Below are 20,713 nucleotides of genomic sequence, written 5' to 3'. Positions count from 1 at the left end.
TTTATGAGGATTTACGCGACTGCGCAGTTGGGAGAGGCCATCACGGTGGATTTCTCATCCTGCTTCGGTTCTGTGGTTGACTGGTTGAGTGTGCGAGTGGTAGACCTTGGACGTGTGAGTGACTAATGGTCAGCGAGAGTTTTGGGTCCATGCTGTCAGGTTTGTTGCGACCGATGCGTGAGTGTTACAATAAAAGATAACGAGTGAGATACGAGGAAGAAGAGAAAAGAGGAGGCGACTGGGAAAAAGACGGGACGACGGCAAAAGCAAACACGAGGGGCACCGCAGAAACAGGAAGTGGGAGTAGAAACATAGACATCCAAAAAACACATTAATATTGGAAACGTTTGTCAAGCCGGGTGAGTAACTTAGTAAAGAATATTTGCAATGCGTGGACCCCTTCCTCTCACCAGCTGCTTTCTCCGTGGTTTCTGGAGCCTAACCTACTGTCATTGCATAATGATAAAACTAAGTTAGCTAATTTGGCTACTTGTTAGCAAGCTATTTTCAATAACTAAGTCTAATTACCATTTCCCATTTTTATATTTGTTATGATTGTTCAATTGCCGAGTTTTGTTTGATTTATGATCAATCGTTCAGTGAAACAGTTTAAAATAAGTATAATGCAATGTAGGCTCCAATGGTAGTTAGCCCAACTACATTTTCAACTAAATATCTTCCCGTAGGTTAGATTACCTCCCACAGAAAACCCCGAGCAGAATATGTAGTTTATTATTATTAGACTATTATTTCTGAAAGGCGTAATTCCAGCGGATAGTTTTAATAATACAATTATAGATATTAAAATGTCACATCCATCCGCGAGTTAGCCTAGCCTAATTGTGGTATGGGGTTTTAGATTAACGTTAGGCTATACACGGCACAGTGCGGCAGTTTATATCCACGCTTGGCGCACCCCTATTGTCAATGGTCTATAATGCTCGTGTGACACATGCCATGGCAATTCGCGCATCAATTCTGTAAACTCCAGCACTAAAACTGATAACCTCGGTTAAAGTTCCCCTCTTCGTGGGCCTCAGTAGTTCTACCCTGATCAACGCTCAGTCAAGTTGCGGTACGGATTGCCTGTTCATTACCAGGCAGGCCGCAAGAAAAACACAAACGTTATCCACTGGGATAGCTGGAGTGGTATTAGCCTATACGAACGTTTATAATACTTAATCGTGTCTGAAAAGACATCAAATGCTGCTTGTGGATTAAGTTAGCTCTGCTTCGATTAGTAGAGCAACGTATATTCCGTGGCATGTACATTAGCCTATGCGCTGTACTAGCCTAGATGCCTGGATTTGAATCATGGGTCACACAATCTGTTTGTATCAGTGATAATTATATTCTACATAAAGGAATAACTTGTGCGAATTAGTGGACTTTTCTTTTTACAACGTCATGGTTTCGTAGCTGTGTGGCCAACCGGTGAACGATTGGCCCTGGCCTTCCCGTTCAGGCGCGTGGTGGTTTATAAGAAGACATAGGTACGCTTAATCTTCCCTAATTTAAAACTTAACCTTAGGTTATTTGCTCGTTATATGAGTCTTTAAAATGGAGCCCCCAATCTTACCTGAGATCACATATGTTGCAGATTGATGGCTGGACACGTTCAGCAGCCAAACTACGTTTCATGCAGTCACCGGTTAACAGGTGCCACCCAGGTTTCTGTTGCTTAATTTAGATTTTCTCCCTCTCTTCCTGATAGAGCCATTAGCCTATCTATATGCATTCACTCATCCACCGTATCCCACCCACTTAATATTTAAATAAGTTAGCATGAGCATGTTGTCAATGCTGCATAATTTAAAGTTAAGCTATTGTAATTATTTTGGTAATTGTGTCTTTTAATAATTAAATTGAGAGCCAGGACAGTTATGTGAGATGGGGAGCTTGAGAATAGAACTCTAAACGACATCCCTGTACAGCTGCATTCCGAAGTTACCATCACTTGCTGTGATGTCATCCACCAGAGATTCATGATATTGAGGGATTTGAGGTCAGGGTAGAAAAAAAACAGGGTCCAGTGGCTCCTCCACTTTTGACACCCTTCCACTTTTTAAAAGTCAAAGTCAGAAAGTCTCTTTTGAGCACTGAGGGAAATGGCTGAGTCAGGAGATTTAGTAATGGTAAATGGTTGGCCCTTATATAGCACCTTTATCCAAAGCGCTGTACAATTGATGCCTCTCATTCACCCACTCACACACACACCAATGGCAATTGTTTGCCATGCAATGCACCAACCAGCTCATCAGAAAACCGGCAGCCCTCTGACTGCTCTTATCTCCTGAGCTAATGGCGCCCCCAAATAAAGCTAGACAGCAAGGAATGTCAACTAAACTTGGATTTCCTTGAGATCACTATCAAAACTGTGATTGATTAATGTAAATAGCCGAGTCATATTGCTAGCTAGCTCAGTAAAGCTAGCTAGCCTACCAGATTGCCCAGTCAGCTAGCTAGCCCCAACTGTCCACATTCAGAAACCCCAAACATAGGCCGATAACTATTTTTGTTCCACTTTATTCTATGTGCTAGTCTACAAGACAGATTAGATGAAATTTTGTTGTTGCAGTGGCTGGGTCAGATGCCTGAATTTGGGTGTTAACCTGAAACACCCTGTTACACATACACTCACATCACTTTATTAGGTAGACCTATGAGTAAAAGCATTGAGGTGAGACTGTCATTCAGGCCAACTGAAACCCATCCCTGACTGTCACCTTGTGCTACCAGCCACAGTCAGCACTGGCAGAGTTCAAATTCGATACCAGACCGTGGAGCCCATCCATCCATCTTAACAGGATGGCCTCCTGCCTCCAGCAGCCCCAGATTAAACCTCTTGAACCAGTCCCCTCCTTGGTGTACTTTATTCAAATTAATTCACTGTAAAAATACTTTTTTCTTTTTAAAGGGCTTCAGAAGTTTCCCCAAAACATTAAAATGTGTATGTCTTTGGCAAGCAGCTTGCAGGCCCATTATATAAATTACGAACAATGAATATTGGTAATACATTTTGTAGGAATGACTCAGAACCCATGACCTGCTTAGTTCTAGTCCATAAAACGGACGTAGTAGTCATCCGTGCCAGCATTGCTTGTTAAAATGCATAAGAAATCTGACTAATTTCAGGGTTCAGAACAATTAGACCCAGTAGCAAGACCGCAGAAGTGAGTTCAGCGTCTTTATTTACGAAGGTCGATTGCCAACAAACAGAATCAGCAGGGAATAGGCAGCAAACAGAGATAACAGGGATAATCCAAAATGAAGTTGAAGTTACAGGCAAAGGGTCGATAACAAACAGATAACCGATAACGCTGTCTCTTAGCGTTTTACGAAGCCTCGAAAGGTATACCTTACCAAAGTTTACTTTTCTAGGCGTGTGCCACAAACTATCACTTAGGCGGTTGCTTAAGGGATAGCGCCTATGTGCGACGTTACTAGGCCCATTAATGACCAGTAGTGCTTCACTTCTTACTTCTACAGTGCTGTTATGGCGGACATAGATTTGGACTTCCAGACAGCTGATGCAGGGGCATCTTCTACCTACCCCACGCAGTGCTCTGGCCTGCGCAAGAACGGACACGTTGTCCTGAAGGGCCGGGCCTGCAAGATTGTGGAAATGTCCACCTCTAAGACTGGCAAACATGGTCATGCTAAGGTTAGTAATGATTTTTTGTTTTTTTGTTTTTTTTTGTTAGTGTGTGTCGTTTTTGGGGCATTTGCGTAGTTGTTTATAACAAGCCAACATTTCCATTTGCTTGTCTCAGATAGATCAGTCGTCCTGTGTTTCTACAGCAAACACTTCAGTTTTTGACCGAGCGCAGTTGAGGCTAGCGAAAGCAGCCATGTTTGGAGCTGTCACAGTCCTCCTGTGAGGTAGCACAGTGTCAGTCACGTTTCTGGTGTGTAGTTGTGAAAGGAACTTCTTCACCTGTTATAATAGCATCATTTGAAATTCATACTACACTCAAAAGCAAATTCATTACATTTTACCAGATTCCCATAAAAAATCTTTTTTAAGTGAGCATTCAATAGCAAATAAATTTGCCAAAATGTATGCGAAAAGTAGATTAAGTGACTGTAATACCAGTCACGGCCCAACACTGTACTCTTGGGTGAGTTCATCATTGATCCCCTAATCCCCTCATACCTCTTGAAATACAGACCCCTCTCTGAGCCCGTTTCAGTAATTCTTTTGGATGCTACTGATAATGTTACCAGGACAATTAATGCTTGACTTCTACAACGAATGAGAGACATTTTATTTGCCTAAAAACAAATGGTTATTTTGCATACTATCCTGGATATTTCCCTAAAGAAGTTATGGGGTAGTATTTTGCTCAAGGCTACAACGGCAGTACTATAGCTGAGAATCAAACTCACAGCCTTATTACATCTGATTGAGGAATGGAGAGTACAGGCCTCTTCCAGCAACCCAAACTGCTGCAGACAGCACTGCAGCTCCAAGCCTGCTGAACACATTAATCCTTCACCAGATTGCTGACAAACTGAAAGGAAACATCACATTTTTACCTATATTCTGAACCAAATTCTTTCATATTATTATATCTTTGAGATACTGTGCAGTTAGTAACAAGTTTTAAAATTCTTCAGGAGTGTTTTCACATTTTTACCAGTATCTGAAAATTTTGAAATTGTTTCAGTTTGGTGATGAATGACAGAAGTTAATTCTACTACCGTAGTGTTTTTATCAAGCTGTTTAATCACAGATCTGATTGAACTGAAGCCTGAGTTATACCTTCTTTTTCAGTTTAAGGAGCTGAATGACCAGAATAATTCTGTGGAAACATTACAAATACAAATCGGCGTGATGTTTCATTCAGAAATCAGCTGCGGTTCAATCTCTTCTGGAGCTGCCATGGGTGTAGAATGTACTGAAATGGGTTGTACACGTGAATGCATTTGTAGATAAAGGAATGGCATTTCCCACAGAACAGTACTGCTAAACTGCTATAGACCACAGTCAGTGTTGATTGATAGCTCTTGGGCTATGCAGTTCTTTGGAGAAAATGCACTTGCCTCTAACATTAAATGATCATCATGCCAAAAATTTCCTGGACCAGTTCTGCCACATTTCTCATCAGGTCTTCCTCACACATAACTGTGTTGCATAATGTTGGGGAATCAGGCTGGTAGAGGTTGCAGGTCTAATTTCCGGAACTGTGGTCGCACCTGTACCCTTGAACAAGGTGTCTGAGTTTCTTTAGTAAAACATTAATTGTGTATTTAAACAATACGGTAAGCTGTGGAAATTGCTCTGGTTAATAGTGCCTCCTAATGCCTAAATATACTGTATATGTAATGTAAATGTTAAGTAGCATAGACGGGCACAGCCCATTCACCAAGCATGAACCAAGCACAGGATATCTTGGATGTTCTGAGTCATCTGAACTTGTGAGACTTGCTACAAGGGGCCTGCATCACAAAACAGGATTACTGAGTTGGCTGGATAACTGCACTGAGTGAACCATAAAAATCTGGACTGAAGTAAAAAGAGCTGTTTTAGACTACAATATCCCTGAGCATCATAACTGTCACCACCAAATGTTTATGAGGAAAAAAGGCTCCATAGTACAACTGTTTGTGTCTGCATTTCTGTACAAACAAGCCGTTGCGACCTTCAACTCAAAAGCAAGAATATATTTCCTAATGATGAGGATTGAAATATTATAAATGCTGGCATCATTGATTAAAGAACACAACAGGCCTTGCCTTTGCCCATGACATCCATTTGCAGTTCTGATTGCAGCTCTGTCGCTTTGCTTTTCTCAGATTATCAGAGGGCTGCATTGTGCCATCAAAAACATAATCTATAGTCTAACTAGTTTCTAACTTCTTTTCTTTTCTGCTTTGGCACATTTTTGCAACAATTTTTCTATGTAGGAAAAAATCTGATCTCCTTTTATTAGCTGCTGTGCCATACAGTAAACCTTTCCAGTGTTTTATTTTAGTCATGATATCCATAAGATATTTGTGTGGTTTTAAGTACCTAAAACAATCTTGATCCAGTGGGTAAGACTTAATAACCTGAAATGCATCTCCGTGTGTCCATGGAAACTCAAACAGGAAGTACAGTAGAGTGAAGCAGGAGTTAAAATATGTGTGCACCAGTCAGTGTCAATGTTCAGGGCCTGTTCCATCAGTTCAGGGAATGAAATGCCCATAATGTTCAGAGAGATTTTGTGAATTCAATAGAAATGGAAATATGTGTGGACTCTAGTGCAGGGATCATCCAGCCTGGTCCTGGATAGCTTTAATCAATCAATTAAAGCATTTGATTGAATTGCAGACCCCAGAGAGAGACATCTAGTCATCTGTGTGGGAATAATGGAATGGTCTGTTATTTCATCTCTGTCTTCATTTGTGTGAAAGTTTTTGTTTGCTTACATTTACAGGTCCACATGATCGGAATAGACATCTTCACCGGGAAGAAATATGAGGATATCTGTCCCTCCACTCACAACATGGACGTCCCCAATATCAAACGGAATGATTACAATGTACGGATCAGAGACAATAGAGAATAAAACTGATGTCATCTTATAGAAAACAGACTCACCAACCACAAAGTATCTTGGTACCAACCAACAGAAAAACGTTGACAGTGAGTGGTGGACATTTTCTTGCTGCTTCTTGGTCATTCCCACAGATCTTAGAAGCATAGCCAGAAAGTAGCCATCAAGCACCTCTACTCTAGTTGTTACAAAGGTACTTTGTCGTGATAGCATCTTGAATGCATTATCCCTCTGACCCCTCTGAGTGGCCTATAGAAGGCAGGGTGAAGGGAGGGATGGGGAGGAGCTGAGATAGGTGGGGATGGAGGGGTAGTTTGCCAAATGTCTAATTAATTACTCACATTCTCTTCTATGTATTGTGTGTCCATCCCTCTCCTGTACTGTCCATCCATCTCCCTGTTTCTCTACCCCCTATACTGTGATCTCTACCAGCTGCTTAACATCAACGACGGGTACCTGGCTCTGTACATGCCTGATGGTCAGGTGAGGGAGGACCTGAAGTTGCCAGAAGGAGAATTGGGCTGTGAGATTAATTCCAGGTTTGAAAAGGGAGAAGATCTCTCGGTGAGTGAATGCAAACGTGGTTGAGATTCTCACCTCTCCCTTTAGTGGTTATTGTAGCTCTCATGGGCCATGACAGGGACACGCTCACTTAGACACAGAGCTGATTAACTAAGGGTGGTTTTGCGGTAACGTGAGGTATTTGACACTTGCCTCCACCCTGTTCAAACACTTCCCTGTGTTTCATAGTTTTAGATAGCATTAGACCTGCCTTCACAGAGTATGATTGCTTAGAAAATGTCAGAGTGTAGTCTCAGAAAATGAGTGGGTTTATGGCTCGTCTCCTCCGCTTGGCAGGTTTGCAGTGAAGGGGTGTAAGGCTACTGTAAGAGATATCGGTGTGAAGAAGGTTGTTAATTGAAGAGCTCTGGGCCTCTACATCAACGACTCTTGTCTCTCCATATCAGGTCACTGTTCTGTGTGCAATGAACGAAGAGTGCGCGGTGGCCGTTAAAGCTACTACAAAGTAAAACGCTGCAGGTAAACACCTCATTCCTTACCTCCTGCCATCCACAGCCATGACAAGCATGCCAGTAGTCACTGCAGAATGTATCATTCAGTCACTGTGAATGTGTAATGATTATGAGTTATGTGAGATTCTATCTATGACTTTATTCAGTGTTAGTACTGGATGATGGTTTGTAGCCTTAACTCATTTTTTTTTAAAATACTAGTTTACTTGTGGGTAAACTGTCTGTTCAGAACTAGTTACTCTAACAAATCATTACAGAAAAAAAAATTTCAGCTCACATTAAAATAAATTCAAGTGAAATTAAATATATTTTGACTATTTATTTCGCAACAGTAATGCGTTTTATGAACACCCAGATACTGAAATGTTTTATGCATGTCATTTTTGCCTATTTCTCTGTGCTGGATGGAGGAACTCTAGGCCACTAGTTAAGTCACCCTAATGTGCAGTATTCATGAATGTAATGTATTAAATGCAGTGATGCTGTACTTCAGGGTGTGTTTCCTGTTGCATAAATACTGTTGGGTTATGTTTTTCCCAGTTCATCTGGTACATTCAGTTTAATATCCCAACGTTCCCTTTCTGTCTCCTTTTTGTTTTTTTTACTTTTCCAGGGGTGGACAAGATGCATTGGACCCAAAAAAAGGAGAGAATAAGACCTCAGTATTGCCATTCTCTCGCTCTTTCTTTCTTAATCTTTTTCATCTTCGTTACTCTCTAGCGCCCCTGGGTGAAATTACAATAAATTTAATGCATATTCAGTAATAGTATACAGAGACAAGACGTATATGTATATATGGTAGCTATGGTTTTATATATATATATACACACACACACACACACACACACACACACACACACACACACACACACACACACACACACACTGCAGATGAAGGCAGGAAGGAGGAATCTATTTTCTCACACTAAACCTGTCACCGTAGGTAGGGAGGAGACCAGGAGACCTCCTGTGAATGCAGAATGGCTTTTCTGTACTGATCTTTAAGGGCTTCTACATGTGAAATTTGTCTTTGTTCTGTTCAGATCTATCTTGCCAAATACGTTCTATACCTGAGAACCTGACATTTGCAGTGCTCCCCACCATACACTGCATAATTGCATTGCAAATCAGTTAAAGCAAACATTGCCTACAGCTGTAGTTGTGGAGCAGACCTTGTGGGCTACCCTGAACTTACAGTTTGGGTAGCCCTTAATTGGGTAACCATTCTTAAGTGATTATCGGAGCTCACTACAGCAGATGTAAATATTTCCCAGAAGCACCTACTGTTCCCCAAATAGAGCTAATTCAGCCACAAAGCCTGAACAAGAGTACCGGTAACACAGTCTGCCATAAACTTCACTGAAACCACCACAAGCTTGGATCTCTGGACTAAGGAAAGGACTTGCTTTTTACTTTTGCAACAATGTATTCCTTTATTTTTTATTCAGTATCTTAAGCTATAATTTGGCCAAACTGTTTTCCACTTGGTCAAGTGGATTCTTAAATCCTTGATGAATTTTTTTATAGAATTATTTTTTATCCCCTCCCAATCAGCTTTTAGTATGTTAGGGTCAAAGAGCATAAAATAAAATCCTTTTCCATGAGACAAATATAGATAATTATGCATTCAATATGTAGCTGAATGAAAAGTAACATTGTGATCAATGCCTTTTCCTTAAATGCTGTTTAAATGAAAAATGTTGAGTGTGCTTGGGTCCTTCCTCTTTTAGTTTACCTGACCAATGTTTGTTTTCACTTCCGTGTCCCAGCGGGCAGACCCTGCTGCTATTGCGCTATGCAGTCCCTCGCTCACTCTGACGAGTCCTATTGCAAACCACTAAACTACTGTTTATACACAGAGGGGTTTTCCTGGATTTTTGGGCGATTAAATTACATTTTTGACTGCACAGTAGCACGCGACAATCATTTTGAGAGGACCTCCCTTCGATTATTGATCCCGTTAAACACTATGGTAAACATGATACTTTTTGTTTCGTAGTTTTCTTTTTCTAGAATGTTTTATGGGTTACTGCTTTTACCAGGACACATTGCAAATGCTTAATGTGCTCAATTATCCATATGGCACCAAAATTTATGTATGTATTAATGTTTATACATATATTTATTCATATGAATTGCCAATGAGGGACACATTTCTGTGTTGCACTGTTCTGGGGCACCTCACTTTTTTAGAAATCCCTCAGCTCCCATTTACTGAAAATGTGCGATGGCAACATTGAATTAAATAAAAGAATGTGTGTTCCTGTTAATATTTATATTAATGAAATATTCAGTGGGAAGGATATAAATGAGACTGGTAGTAATCAAGAGAACAAAATGTCAGGATGTACAGACAAGGGCCCAACAAGAGCTGTGTGCAGTTATTTTATTGACCCGCTTCAGTTATTAATGCTTTTCATATTTGGGTCTGGGTACTGTCTATTATCAATTAAGCTCAGCTTTCCCCCTCTTTCTCCAAATCCCTGTAATCTAGAGGTTTTTTTTTGAACAAGTTCTTCCGATGTCATCTTCAAATAAATTGAATAAAACTGGTAACAAGCAGATTAAAGTGGTTGTGTTATGAAATAAAAGCACATTAACATTCCCATCCTGTGATAATCCTGTTGTTAAAAAATGAGATCAATAAATATATTTGGATCATCTCAGCAGAACCCAAAACAATTAACATTATATCTGATGCAACAAGAACATAACCATGTACACACTATTACACACTTTTTTGTTTTGGCAGCAATTACTTTAAAAAGTTGAGCGAATCATTGGATCCCACAGTGCAATAGGCTTTTTTGGGAAAGAACAACAGCAATGTATTCAGCATCCTACTTTAAAAGAACTTCTGACACCTTAAGTCCTGGTTAATCTGCCATTGAAACTATTTTTATTAGAAATTTACTTGGATTTCCTGTGTGGAACAAGGTGCAATGTTAGGCCTTATGCTTTATTTGACATATTTGCCAACAATTGTATTTGGTTATAAAAACAAGCAAAAGATAAAACTAAACAGGTTTTTTTCACAATCATTTATTTAATAGTAGATACATTAGTTTATCACAGACCAAAAATAAATGTAAATTTGCTGTCTATCCTGTTTATAGCACAATCATTACAGAATAATTTGTAAAATGCAAATTGTCACTGATGTTTGATATTAAAGATGGCACTCACTACTTTGTGTGTGTAGCAGGGGAGAGAATGATGTAGTCTATGGGTAGATCAACTCTTAAATTCACAGAGCTGCATATCACAGCTGCATGTCACAAATGTACATTACCTGTACATCCACAAATTAAGAAATTGACTGTATAAAAAGTTCTCATTTTATACAGGCCTATATAGATTTGCATCTTTCACCTGCTACTTGTGACTGAAATCAGAAACTTAAATGTCCAGTGTCCTTGTGAGCAAAGGACTAAAACAATGACATAGACATACTGTACAATATAAATCATGTCAAGCAAATCTTGATGTATGCATCAGCAGAGATTAATCAGGAAATACTGATTACACTAACCCTAAACATCTTAAACATAAGCGACATACACAGAGAAGTTCTGCACTCTTCAGAGACAATGGTGAGATGATGCTTAGCAATGAAGCCAAATACTAGTGGCCCCCACAGAAACCTGGGGCCTGTATTACCTGACTGATAGGTAAACAAAGTTCTCGAGTTCAGAAGAAAAGCAACAGACCATGAGATTTATTCTCTCCACTCCACTTGGGCCAGGGGCGAAGAGGTTCACTTGCTGTGGTGATAGAATCTCTGACCTGACTGGCTGTGAGAAAGGTAGGTGTGGCGGGGAGTCTGCTGTGGAGAGCTCTGAAAGGTTGCCTACGGAGAGTCACAAAAACCAGACCCATAAGGCGGCAGGCTAATTTATTGTAACTTATAAATACATTTGTTAAAAGCTGGTGGAACAACAAAACAATACTTTTCACCCCCCTGATAGAGGTGTGTTTGTGTGTGCGTCATACCAATTCAGATATGTTAGCACTGAGCATGTGAGATTATAAGGTGAGCTGAGGGCGGCTCAGATGACTCACCGAATGGGCCTGCTGTGGGGGTGTGCCGTGGGGGAAGCTCCCAGGAGAAGCTGGGCGGGGAGGGTGGCTGTACGACAAACCGGACTGTCCCAAAACACACACAAAAGGGGGGCTTAAATCCAATATGAAATGAGGAGGAGCAGAGCTGTGTGTGTACGGGCATCCCTCCAGTCGCTAGCTCTAGGACATCTAGAGCAAGGGTCTCCGGTCTTAACCGAAAAGGGCCGATGTGGGTGCTGGGCTGACACTGGAACCTGCACCCACACCCACACCAGCCCTCTTCCGATAAGATTGGACCCCCCTTATATAGAAAGACTAGATTCAATCAGACTTTATTGTCCATTGCTGTAGAGATTTGACTCACCACACAATTAGGATATATGTCGATAACACTGCATAATTCAAGACAATATATATGTAAAGTGCATTACAACAACTAAGATCTACATATCAGAATTCATAAACAGGAGATAAGAGGTCCAACTGAAAATTGAGGTTAATGTCATTCCTTGCGATCTGATTGGTTCTACCCAGTTACAGCCAGTATTGTATTGTAGGTCAGTTGAGTTGAACAGGCTTAAATCACCAACAGTTTGAGCCCCACCTACACAAGACACTGATTCTCCAGAAAAAAACTGGTCATTTATGTATTAGCATGGCACATTCCCGGACATTTGCCCAGCCTTATGCCATGTCAGATTGTCAGCCTGGTCAGGCTTGTAGGACCAAAAGGTGTGTTTCTGCGTGTGTGTGGGTGCATGTGTGTGCGTATGGGGGCATGTGTGTGTGCGTATGAGTGTGTGTGTGTGTGTGTCCGTATGTGTGTGTGTGTGTGTGTGTGTACATGTATGCATGTGCGTGCATATCTGTGTGTGTGTGTGTGTGTGTGTGTGTGTGTATGAGTGCATGTGCGTGCGTGCGTGCAAGTGCGTATCCGTGCGTGTGCGTATCCGTGCGTGTGCATATCCGTGCGTGTGTGCATGTGTGTCTATGTGTGCATGTATGAGTGTGTGTGTGTGTGTGAGTGTGTGTGTGTGTGCATGCATATCCGTGCATGTGTGTATCCGTGCATGTGTGTGTGCGTGTGAGTACGTATCCGTGTGTGTGTGTGTGTGTGTGTGTGTGCGTATCCGTGCCTGTGTGTGTGAGTGTGTGTGTGTGTGTGTGTGCGTATCCGTGCGTGCGTATCCGTGCGTGTGTGTGTGTGTGTGTGTGTGTGTGTGTACATGTATGCATGTGCGTGCATATCTGTGTGTGTGTGTGTGTGTGCGTGTGTGTGTATGAGTGCATGTGCGTGCGTGCGTGCAAGTGCGTATCCGTGCGTGTGCGTATCCGTGCGTGTGCATATCCGTGCGTGTGTGCATGTGTGTCTATGTGTGCATGTATGAGTGTGTGTGTGTGTGTGAGTGTGTGTGTGTGTGCATGCATATCCGTGCATGTGTGTATCCGTGCATGTGTGTGTGCGTGTGAGTACGTATCCGTGTGTGTGTGTGTGCGCGTATCCATGCCTGTGTGTGTGAGTGTGTGTGTGTGTGTGTGTGCGTATCCGTGCGTGCGTATCCGTGCGTGTGTGTGTGTGTGTGTGTGTGTGTGTGTGTGTACGTGTGTGTGTGCGTATCCGTGCGTGCGTGTGCGTGTGCGTGCGCGCGCGTGTGTGTGTGTGTATCAGTGCGTGTGTGTGTATGTAGATGTGGAGATGCTCTACCTTGGCTGAGGGGATGTGCACGGCGATAGAGGAGCTGGGGAGGAGGCCTGCAGCACTGGCGTGCACAGCTTGGGGGTGCATGGGCCTCAGAGTGCTCTGCAACACAAAGGCATCCCGCTCACCACGCGCGTCTGTCACTCAAATCATCTCATTTCATTCTGCAGCTTTTCTTTTCACTGCCTTCATTTTTTTAAATGCACTTTTATTTAATTGCTCTTATTCATGGCATATTTCTATCCTTGTTCTGTTTTAATACACAGTTTTATTACTTTGCTTTTTATACAACGTGATATTGGTCTCTGTAAAGTGTGACAAACTTTCTGCTGCAAATGTATGAAAGCTGATACACAGACATTATTATTATTAAAAGCTGAGAGAGATACAGAAACAATACTCCTAAACCACTGCACCTCCTATATTTAAAGTTAGGGGATAGTGGACTAACCGAGTCAGTAAAGCCAGACTGTTGGTTGGCATGCTCCAACTGCTTCTGGAGGGGGATGCCAGCACTGGGGATAAAACCTGTGGAGACAGAAAGAAGGTGATCAATATGAGGCCGCAATGGTTAGGGTCTGCACTTCATCGCCTTCTGGTGACCCCCGCTGGTCGATCGGGCACCCATGGACTGCACGCTAAAGCCTCATACAAACGGCTGTTCTTCGCAAGCTTAACCGTGGTGTTCACGGTTTTCTCCCCACGTTTTTGAGAGCATGGCATGTTAAGACATGCTTCCCTACACAAGAGTTGTGCGCATACAAGCAGACACACCCTTACCTGGCTGAGAGGTAAAGTGGCTGTGTACAGTATAGCCCTGCTGCTGGTGTGGGAGGTACTGCATCGCCTGGAAGGCTGATGCACCTGGGGATAGCAGGAGAGGACAGAGGAGAAGAAGGTGAGAGATCTGGGCTAGAGATCAAAAGTCAACTTCAAGTCAACTTCAGAGCATGTGTGTATAGAGCCATGCACAAGTTAGAAAAAAGGTAATAATAATAATAATAATAATAATAATATTCTCCATTTAGGTGTACCTCTAAGCTGGGAGCTGCTGGCGTAGCTGACTGGGACAGGCTGGCTGGGGGCATAGGGGGAGTGCTGAGGCTGGGAGACTCCGTAGGGCCCATGTCCAGCCTGGCTGCCTGAATACTGCCCATGTTCAGAGTTCCCAGCATTGAAGCCAGGCTGGGTCTGGAAGTGGCGTCCCTGTCAGGTGACATTTCAAACCAATCAGCTATCAGGTGACATTAATAACCCACCAATAACCTGTCACACACCATTTCCTTTCTATACTAGAGTCATAAAGAAGCCTTTTTAAGGATATGCATGCAGCAGTCTATATTGTGCTCTGAACTCACTGGAACAACAGGGGACTGAAACAGCTGTTTATTGCGTTCCCCCAACAGAGCGCCAGGTCGACCGTGACTCACTGGACTGCCTAGTGAAAAGGAGGGAGAGAGGGAAATGAGAGGGAAAGAAAGAGAGGCATCAGGGAAGAACAGACATTTGCAGATTCTCTACAACTTTGCATTGCCAATTTTCACCTGACTGAAGTCACTCCACATTACAACAGCCAGCTTTGGGCTTGTCTTTTCTTAAGGCAGCCTGTAGCGTAGTGGTTAAGGTACATGACTGGGACAGGCAAGGTTGGTACATCCCAGTGTAGCCACAATAAGATCCGCACAGCCGTTGGGCCCTTGAGCAAGACCCTTAACCCTGCGTTGCTCCAGGGGAGGATTGTCTCCTGCTTAATTTAATCAACTGTACGTCGCTCTGGATAAGAGCGTCTGCCAAATGCCAATAATGTAATGTAAAATGGTTGCTAGTTAAGGGAAGCCTTTTCCTATATACTCTTATGGAAACCAATCTTCGACAGTCTGCTCCCAATACACCTATTAGCCCTCAGGTAACACTACCTGTTATCAGGGATAATTCACCTCCCACAAATCCCAACTTGATCATAATGAGTAGTGATAAAATAATCAAATTTCTGCCATTTGGCTGGCTAATGGGACACGTGAATAAAACAGTTATTGAACAGCTCAAAGCTTGTGAATGACTGAAGGAAATTGCCGGTGTGTGTGTCTCACCTTGCATGCTCAGCAGGTGCTGTCCTGAGTGAATGGCCATGCTCGGCTGGTAGGTAGCAGAGGTCAGAGTTGTCATGTCACTGAAACACAGTCAGGGAGAGACACTATTAACGAGTGATGTTAGTGGTTATAACATCATACATGTGTATTTATGAAGGACAGACTGCATACTGGCTAAAAAGGCTTCCTCAGACATAGACATGAATTGCAGCTTGGATTTTGCACAACCTACCACACTATGCATAACACCGGGCAAATAATGATTAAGAAAACTCCTCTTTACCTGTTCTTTTCTGTAATTTACCACTTTACTCTGTTGCTCTTCTTTTCTCTTGCCAATTAAGTTTTTTCCCCTCTACTCTTTACCACTAGTGTTTTTTCATTTCTCTTCTTTAACCTGTTCTTTTCCTTATCCATCCTCTGAAACAGTTCTCTTCCATCGCTACTTTAATCGGTTATTTTCTCGATTTTTATTTCTGTTTTCTTATCAATTTCTCCTCTTAAATTCTCTATTTTTTATTTTTTTATTTTTACCTCTGTTCATGTTTCACTCTCTTTACCCCTTTCATTTATCTCTCTCTTTACCTCTGCTCTTTTCTCCGTCTCTTCTCCTCCTCATGGAGGACTTTCTTCAGCTGGAGGAAGAGCTGGTGTTTCTCCTCCTGCAGCCCCTGGAGCTTCTCTCCCATTTTCATGATCTGAGAGACAGAGAGGGGGACGGGGTGAGAGACAGAGAGAGGGAGGCGGGGTGAGAGACAGAGAGGGAGGGGTGGGGTGAGAGACAGAGAGAGGGTGGAGTGAGAGACAGAGAGAGGGGGGCGGGGTGAGAGACAGAGAGAGGGGGGCGGGGTGAGAGACAGAGAGAGGGGGGCGGGGTGAGAGACAGAGAGAGGGGGGCGGGGTGAGAGACAGAGAGAGGGGGGCGGGGTGAGAGAAAGGGAAAGGGAGGGGGTGAGAAACAGGGAGAGGGAGGGGGTGAGAGACAGGGAGAGGGAGGCGGGGTGAGAGACAGAGAGAGGGAGGCGGGGTGAGAGACAGAGAGAGGGGGGTGGGGTGAGAGACAGAGAGGGGGAGGGGGTGAGAGACAGAGAGGGGGAGGGGGTGAGAGACAGAGAGGGGGAGGGGGTGAGAGACAGGGAGAGGGAGGGGGGGTGGGGTGAGAGACAGGGAGAGGGAGGGAGGCGGGGTGAGAGACAGAGAGAGGGAGGCGGGGTGAGAGAGAGAGAGGGAGGCGGGGTGAGAGAGAGAGAGGGGGGCGAGGTGAGAGACAGAGAGAGGGGGGCGGGGTGAGAGACAGAGAGAGGGGGGCGGGGTGAGAGACAGGGAGAGGGAGGGGGTGAGAGAAAGGGAAAGGGAGGGGGTGAGAGACAGGGAGAGGGAGGGGGTGAGAGACAGGGAGAGGGAGGCGGGGTGAGAGACAGAGAGAGGGAGGCGGGGTGAGAGACAGAGAGAGGGAGGCGGGGTGAGAGACAGAGAGAGGGGGAGGGGGAGGGGGAGGGGGAGGGGGAGGGGGGGGGGGGAGGGGGAGGGGGGGGGGGGGGAGGGGGAGGGGGAGGGGGGGGGGGAGGGGGAGAGGGGAAGGGAGAGTGAGGGAGTGGGTGAAATACAGAGGGAAAGGGAGAGAGGCCAAGGAGCCAGTGGGCGATGAATGCAGAGAGGAAGGAGACAGAGACAGATGAGGGTGTACGAGTGGCTAAAGAACAATTCATATAATACAGGAAAATCTTTCTGCTGCCTGCTCATTAGTACATGGTGTTTCACCAACTCCTTTACTCCTTATGAGATTTGTTCCTTCATTGCCTTTCTTCAAAATCATTCCGTTCATCCCAACCCCTCCCAGCCCATCCCACTGCTTTCTCTCATCTAAAGGCCCCCTCTCCATTCACTTTTCTTTCACCTCTTTTCTCCTCTCTCACCTGTTCCTTCGTCTCCTCCAGGGACATCCTCTCCTCCATCTCTTTTTTCCTTTTCCTTTCTTCCTCTTCTTTCATTTTCTGCTCCATCATTTTGTCCACTTCTTCCTCCTCTGTGAAGCGAACAGAATGAAAAGGTCACTGGCGGGGACCATGAGTGCAGTTAAAGACCACTGTTAATGCTCAAAATAAGATGAATTGGGGAAATAAAATGAGCTGCAGTAACAGCAGAGCTGGTTTCCTGAACCAGAATAATGTCCCGGGAAGGTCAGTAATGGATAACAACATTGGGGGATTAAAGCGTTTCCCCATTCAACGTTTTCTCAAGACATACAGGGTTGCAAGTTATACTCCTGTTCATGATAATACATTGTTCCCCAAAATACATCCAGAATAATGTCGTTGATGAGGCATGGGAACATTCTGCTTTTTAAAAACGGGCCATTGAAGGTAGGATTGGGGTACTCACCTTGTCTTTTCCGCTCCCTCTCTCTCATGATATGCTTGTGAAGTGCCCGTGCCATGGCGTTGGATAACTTGGGTCTCTCAAGAAGTGCCGGCATGATGGTGAGATTGGTTCGGCCAGCTTGTGGAGGAAACATTAGGCAAACAAAACAGGTGGTTATGCTATTTCATCTCATCACACGCCATTATTTTTTTATTGTTCACAGGACTAATGTATACTTTTATGTATTACCCGCCATATGATCTAGGATCTCGCTTTGTGCAAGTGTTCAGTATCTAAACATATACTTGCACACCAATATCCATGGATATTCACGTGTACACACTTCAAAACAGAATACCGAATAACGAGGACTACGTTTTCAAATACTTGCAAAAAATGTTAAATCTAACTTACGTGTGCTACATGACTAGAACACATATATCATTGTGACTTGAGATTTAATTTCCTAACAACGTTAAACCCATTTATACATTTAACACTTAACTAAAAGTTAAATAATTGACAGTAAAATTGGCTGCTGGCTAGGTCTTAGCATATCTGTACCAAGGCAAACAGATGGTTCAACAGCAGTCATCGTGATTGCACCAACTAGCAGTAGTTAGCATATTGTTTTAACCCCACAGCCCCAATTGTCTAAAAAACTAAACTAACGTTGCCTAAACAAGCAAGCTGAGCACAGAAAAATAAGCAGTCGTTTTAACGTTACCTAGCTAGCTAAAAGGCTAGCGAGTCCGTTTTGTATCGCTTACCAGACTAAGTTGCACCAAAAAATTATAGCTAGAATATTTTCAGAAATATTTCTGCGGATCTGTCTTCACAGATTTTTTGTTTTGTTACGTTTGGTGTCGTTTTCTTCGTATGAAACTATCATTTATTTAAGCAAGTTAGCATTATATCCATTTTCTCAAGTGGACATGGTTAGAAAACAAAAATGTTTTGAGACGTAAAAGTACGTTGCACTTCCGGTGTCAGTGAGAGTCACTTCCTGCTTTTCGTATGGAATAATTTAGCTCAGTGTCAGATCCTAGCAACGTTGGCACACGATTGACTAGGATTGGTGTATTAATTTTGTATCTTGTATGGTCATACTGATGGAGCCCACTTTAAAGCTAATGTCAGCTAATGTCAGTAAATGTCAGCAAGCTAATATTAAGCAGCAATGCCAAAATTAACACATCTGTTGGGTAGTTTTTTAAACGTGGCCTCTTTATACGGCGACTTTATTCCCATATTCACTTTATATTACATTACTCAGAAAATCCCCCTAGAGCTGTAGTCTGGCTTTTAGCAATTGTAAGTTATGAATGATTTGGGTACCAGTTACACATGGACATGAATTAATATAAATACTTGAATTACTATGATTAATTTCCCATATCATTTAATTTACAATTTATTTGAACTAATATAAACAGTCACACATTAATTTTGTGTTAATTACACTTAAAATGGAATGTCTAAGAGCATGTACTGTAAAGGCAAGTAAAACGAATGTTGTACATAAAGGCACTCAAATTCTTCTGTGAAATTTTCCTTCAGTAAATTATGTCTGTACTCCACAGTGTGTTCATGTATGGTTATCTAACACATCTACTTATGTGACTGGTACTAATCTTATTCAAGAGAAGTTGTTTACCCTTTACATTTACCCATGAACTGATCTTTAAATTGCTGAAATACAGGAAAAAAATCTCATTTACTCAACTGTTGTGGAACTGCAGACCCAGCACTCCAAAGCCCTCATCTCTGGAGATTTTAATTACGACCCCCTCACGCACACTCTGACCAAATTTAAACAGTATATTGTGAGGTGTGAAACAAGGGACAATAAAACACTGGACCTGCTGTCTGCAAATGCAAATGCAAATGTCAATAATGCATATTGCCCCACTGTAATAGATCAGACCACAACCTGGTTCACCTAGTGGCCTATTACAAGCCTGTTGTCCAGCAGCAGCCAACCATCACCAGGTCTGTCCTAGTATAGTCCCAGAAAGCTGTGGGGTCTTTACAGGATTGTTTTGACCTCACAGACTGGGACAGTCTAAAGCTCACATGGCGAGGACATTGATGGGCTCACAGACTGTGTCACTGACTACAAACATTTTTCTACAGACAATACAGTCCCCACCAAAACTGTACGTTGTTTTCCCAACAATAGGCCTTGGATTGCCAGAGATATTCAATTCCTTCTCAACAAGAAGAATAGGGCCTTGGCTGTGAACAGAGAATAGGCTGTGTGTCCAGAGAAGGAGGATTAAAGACGCTAAGGATCCATACAGGGAAAAGGTGTAGGACAAACTCTAGCAAACAGCACCAAGGAGGTGTGGAGTGGAATAAATACCATCACTGGCCTCAAACAATCAGGACCTGGGGTGGGGGGGGCCAGAGGGGAGCCAGGAGAGAGCCAACGACTTGAACCAGTTTTTTAACAGGTTTGACTCAGGAACTCTACGCCAGCCCCCTCTCACCAACTCAAGCCCTCAACCACCTCCCTCCTGCCACACATTCACGTCTATTGTCCTCAAACATAACCTCATCATCCTGCTGCTTCCCCCAGCCCCCCTGTACCACCTCTCCCCTCTTGTCCCCCTGTCCGCCATCCAAAAGAGCTGACCAGGCAAGGCTGTGGCCCCATGGTATCAGCCCCAGACTGCTCAAAGGATGTGCCGAATAGATAGCAGGGATTTTCCAGTACCCCTTCAACCTTTCAGTAGGTTTGAAGAGAGTCCCAACATTATGGAAAACATCCTGCATTGTTAGGAGTGGGTGATGCCATTATCTAGATGCTTCACAGGGCATACTCCCACCTGGAGAGGGTGGCAAGCACTGTGAGAATCATGTTCTTTGACTTCTCCAGCGCCTTCGACACCATCCAGCCCCTCCGGCTGGCAGAGAAGCTCT

The 20,713-nt window shown here is 43.3% G+C and overlaps 2 protein-coding genes across 4 annotated transcripts; one reads left to right on the top strand and one right to left on the bottom strand.

The window, feature by feature from the left end:
- Positions 1-6: 6 nt before the first annotated feature.
- Positions 7-10,145, top strand: LOC133132395 (eukaryotic translation initiation factor 5A-1-like). Its single transcript, XM_061247820.1, has 6 exons — positions 7-359; positions 3,490-3,664; positions 6,423-6,527; positions 6,975-7,106; positions 7,511-7,583; positions 8,190-10,145. The coding sequence occupies exons 2-5, from the start codon at positions 3,497-3,499 to the stop codon at positions 7,571-7,573; spliced, it is 468 nt and encodes a 155-aa protein (XP_061103804.1). The 5' UTR covers positions 7-359; positions 3,490-3,496; the 3' UTR covers positions 7,574-7,583; positions 8,190-10,145.
- A 307-nt stretch (positions 10,146-10,452) lies between these two features.
- On the bottom strand, positions 10,453-18,792 carry LOC133132393 (G protein pathway suppressor 2-like). Of its 3 annotated transcripts, none has more exons than XM_061247818.1 (12): positions 18,559-18,792; positions 17,810-17,926; positions 17,344-17,453; positions 16,013-16,125; positions 15,428-15,507; positions 14,696-14,775; positions 14,372-14,543; positions 14,118-14,201; positions 13,789-13,865; positions 13,344-13,439; positions 11,639-11,722; positions 10,453-11,426 (listed from the first exon to the last, which is right to left on the bottom strand). In XM_061247818.1, the coding sequence occupies exons 2-12, from the start codon at positions 17,901-17,903 to the stop codon at positions 11,334-11,336; spliced, it is 1,083 nt and encodes a 360-aa protein (XP_061103802.1). In that variant the 5' UTR covers positions 17,904-17,926; positions 18,559-18,792; the 3' UTR covers positions 10,453-11,333. The 3 variants fall into 3 exon arrangements, with proteins under 3 accessions (XP_061103802.1, XP_061103801.1, XP_061103803.1); XM_061247817.1 differs by lacking the exon at positions 18,559-18,792 and adding an exon at positions 18,353-18,522; XM_061247819.1 differs by lacking the exon at positions 18,559-18,792 and adding an exon at positions 18,203-18,342.
- Positions 18,793-20,713: the final 1,921 nt, after the last annotated feature.

This window comes from Conger conger, chromosome 7, assembly GCF_963514075.1.
Source record: "Conger conger chromosome 7, fConCon1.1, whole genome shotgun sequence".
Classification (NCBI taxonomy): domain Eukaryota; kingdom Metazoa; phylum Chordata; class Actinopteri; order Anguilliformes; family Congridae; genus Conger; species Conger conger.
The sequence above is the reverse complement of the archived record's forward strand: the minus strand, read 5'-3'. Positions and strand labels throughout refer to the sequence as shown.